At 46.1% G+C, this 3,011-nt stretch overlaps 1 protein-coding gene across 1 annotated transcript; it reads right to left on the bottom strand.

The window, feature by feature from the left end:
* Positions 1-256: 256 nt before the first annotated feature.
* On the bottom strand, positions 257-1,932 carry LOC135643019 (putrescine hydroxycinnamoyltransferase 1-like). Its single transcript, XM_065159523.1, has 2 exons — positions 1,290-1,932; positions 257-1,222 (listed from the first exon to the last, which is right to left on the bottom strand). Exons 1-2 carry the CDS (start codon positions 1,860-1,862, stop codon positions 329-331), a joined length of 1,467 nt encoding a protein of 488 aa, XP_065015595.1. The 5' UTR covers positions 1,863-1,932; the 3' UTR covers positions 257-328.
* Positions 1,933-3,011: the final 1,079 nt, after the last annotated feature.

The raw sequence follows: 3,011 nt of genomic DNA, 5'->3' as shown, positions 1-3,011 counted from the left end.
TTTTGGGCTCAAAGACCCAATTGTCGGGTCCAAGCCCAGGCCGGATCCAACACTTTGAAACCTAATTTTTGTCATTATTTTTTATAGGATATGATAGTTGGTTGTGGTTGATCTAAGTTAGATATCTAAGACAGTAAACTTAATTTACAGTGTTAAAAACAAAAGGAAGGATGATGTTCTTTGTTTCTAAGACCCAAATAATTATGAAAAAAAAAATCTGGTTTATGAGTACGAGAATACAGAAGAAACAAACAAAGAAAGAAAGTCGAGTTCTTAACGGGATATGTGAAGACTGCCGACGCTCTCCACACGATAATGCAAGTCTGGTTTATGCACCAGCTTGCTTCAAACAGTCCAATTCCTGGATGAACACCTTCTTGAACCGCGGCATGTTCTCGGCTTCCAGCGTCATTATCAACGTGATCCCCCCATCGCCTTCTGGACTGCGCAATATGTACAGCATTCCCTTGAGGTTCACAAACGCGCGCGCCATGAACGCCGGTTTCCCCCACCCAAAGTCCGCCTCGTACACCGGCAGCCGCAGCCAGCTGACGACCCAGAGGTCGGTCTGTGATTCCTGCCATGAACCCAAATCCACGTCCCTGATATCCTTCATCAACTCCAGCAAGTCGATGATAGACCGGATGTACTCGTCGTCCACGCGGACAACTGCGTCGTGCATTTGTTCGACGGTCCGCTGCAGGGGACTGGATACGATCTCCCCGGTTGCTACGGCCACAGACGTCCGGACGATGGCATTGCCGAAATAGCCAGGGGGAAGCGACGGCTTCAGGCGGCTACGCACGTCAACGGGCAAGTATAGCCGGGTCTCCTGATCTGCTTCCAGTTGGCGCGCCTTACATGCGCACCGCCACACGTACGCCGTGACTGCTTCGAAGGTGGAAATGCGTCGCCCGCTGCCTAATTCTATGCTGGTCTTGAGGGAAGTGAGCTGGTCTTTGGATAACTTGAGCTTGGCAGCCATGGTGGTGGAGAGCTGACGCCTTGGGTTGCAGCACTGGTACTCAAAGTGCTCGAAGGGGACGGTCGGAGGGGACCTAGCGCGGAGGAGGGTGCGGTCATGGGATACCACCACGGTGCCCTCAGCTCCTCGGGCTATGTCGGACCATGTGTTGATGAAATGGAGCGCGCTGACGCCATCCATGACGCCGTGGTGCGTGGCGATGCCCAAGCACACTCCACCGCAGTCGAAGAACGTCACCTACACACATGCATGCACACTCCAGTAGTGTAGGAATGAAGACCAATGTGCAGTGGAAACAACTGACCTGAAGCATGATGCACATGTGATCATTGCCATCGGACGAGGGCACGAAAAGCTGCCTCATTTCTTTCGACGGCGTGAAGTCGCTGAGGACATCCAAGGTGCAGGTCGAGCGAGCCACTACGAAGAGGACACCCTCGGCGGTGCACTGGATCTCAAGCCGGCCGTCTTCACCGACGGCGACCCGGCCCGCCAAGGGGTAGAAATGGAGCAGGGCCTTGGCCAAGGCCGCTTTCAGGATCTCCACAGAGAAGAAGTTGGGGTCACCGTTGTGTGGAAATAGGGTGATGGTTGGCGTGTGACTTCTCGGGGCGAGTAACAAATCCAGATTAGAGAGCCAGATACTGTGCTTCCGGGTGTCGCCGCTGGGAACGACAAAGCTCGACTCCACTATCTCTACCTCCATGAATCTCTCTCTCTCTCTCTCTCTTTCTCTCTCGCTCTGACCTAAACTTGATCCCAAGTCTACGTTACATATAGTAATGGGACTTTGATTTTGAAGAAGACACGAACCAAGATACTCCAATTTGTCACCTTCCTCGGCAATCGGAAACATTTCAACTGCACATGGGCCCATCTGCTAATTTATAGTCTATCAACATGCCATGTGCTATAGGGGATGTCGGGATACTGTTCTGCCCAACGCTGCAAACTCACCACCCTCATATCACACTACCGGCGATCTGCAGGTGGATATGCTGGACGAGTGCGAAAACCGGATCTCATTCGTATTACTCATCTGTGCATGCAAAGGCTATATTTAAGGCTGTCACTGTCTTGTTACGGACGTATCAAATGAAGCCGTTAGATTAGGTATCCGTGGGGATTTATTTGCCTTTTAATGGGGTGGGACGATGGAATAAAAAATGAGTAGGGATTAAAGAATAAAATGAAATAAAAGAAGGGTGGGGACGACAGAATAAAAGATGGGTGGGGATTAGGGTGACTCCCCACCTAATCCGTATCTGTCGTCGGCTTTATGAGTTTAGACGGTTCATCTATTTGATTCAATTTATATTAGATTTAATTTTGATAGAGTCAATTATATATTATTTGACTTGATTGAATCAAATAAATAATATTAATAGATAACAGTAACACCCCCTCTCCCATGGCCTATGTGTTGGAGGAATAGATTCGATATTTAGTCGTTATTATTATTTATAAATTTTGATATTATCAATTAGTTTTGATAGTATTTTTTCAAAAAATTAAATATATTAATTAAAAGAATACAGAGAACCCATAGGTTCCCTATCTCCGACGGGGATTCCCCGTTTCATCTAAATGGGGAATCGGGTGAGGATGAGGATGAAAATGTAAATGAAAAAAGCATTCCCCGTTGATATCCCTATCGTCTAGCCTTGATAATCGATGAATGACATTGACACCACTTGGCTTATGAAGAGATGGTGGCCTTTTCAAATTCAGATATACGAAACTCGAAGTAAGAAACTTGAATATTTTGTAGAAGACGTTTGGGGAGGTCTTCTTTTGGTAGGGAACATCGATCTATCTTTTTAGTTTATGTTGAATGTGGTTAGAAATATAATGTATAATGTCAAAAATTTTATTGAGGCTAGGTTTTCATATAACTATTATATGGAGAATCAAATTACTAAGTAGTAAGAAATTGAATATATAAATGCCTTATACATGGAATAAGACCTATCATAATAGTTGGATACTTTGGTTTGTTCGGATGCATACAATGTTGATTATTGTT

Source organism: Musa acuminata, chromosome BXJ3-7, assembly GCF_036884655.1.
Source record: "Musa acuminata AAA Group cultivar baxijiao chromosome BXJ3-7, Cavendish_Baxijiao_AAA, whole genome shotgun sequence".
Classification (NCBI taxonomy): Eukaryota; Viridiplantae; Streptophyta; class Magnoliopsida; order Zingiberales; family Musaceae; genus Musa; species Musa acuminata.
This window is presented reverse-complemented; position numbering and strand designations above follow the sequence as displayed.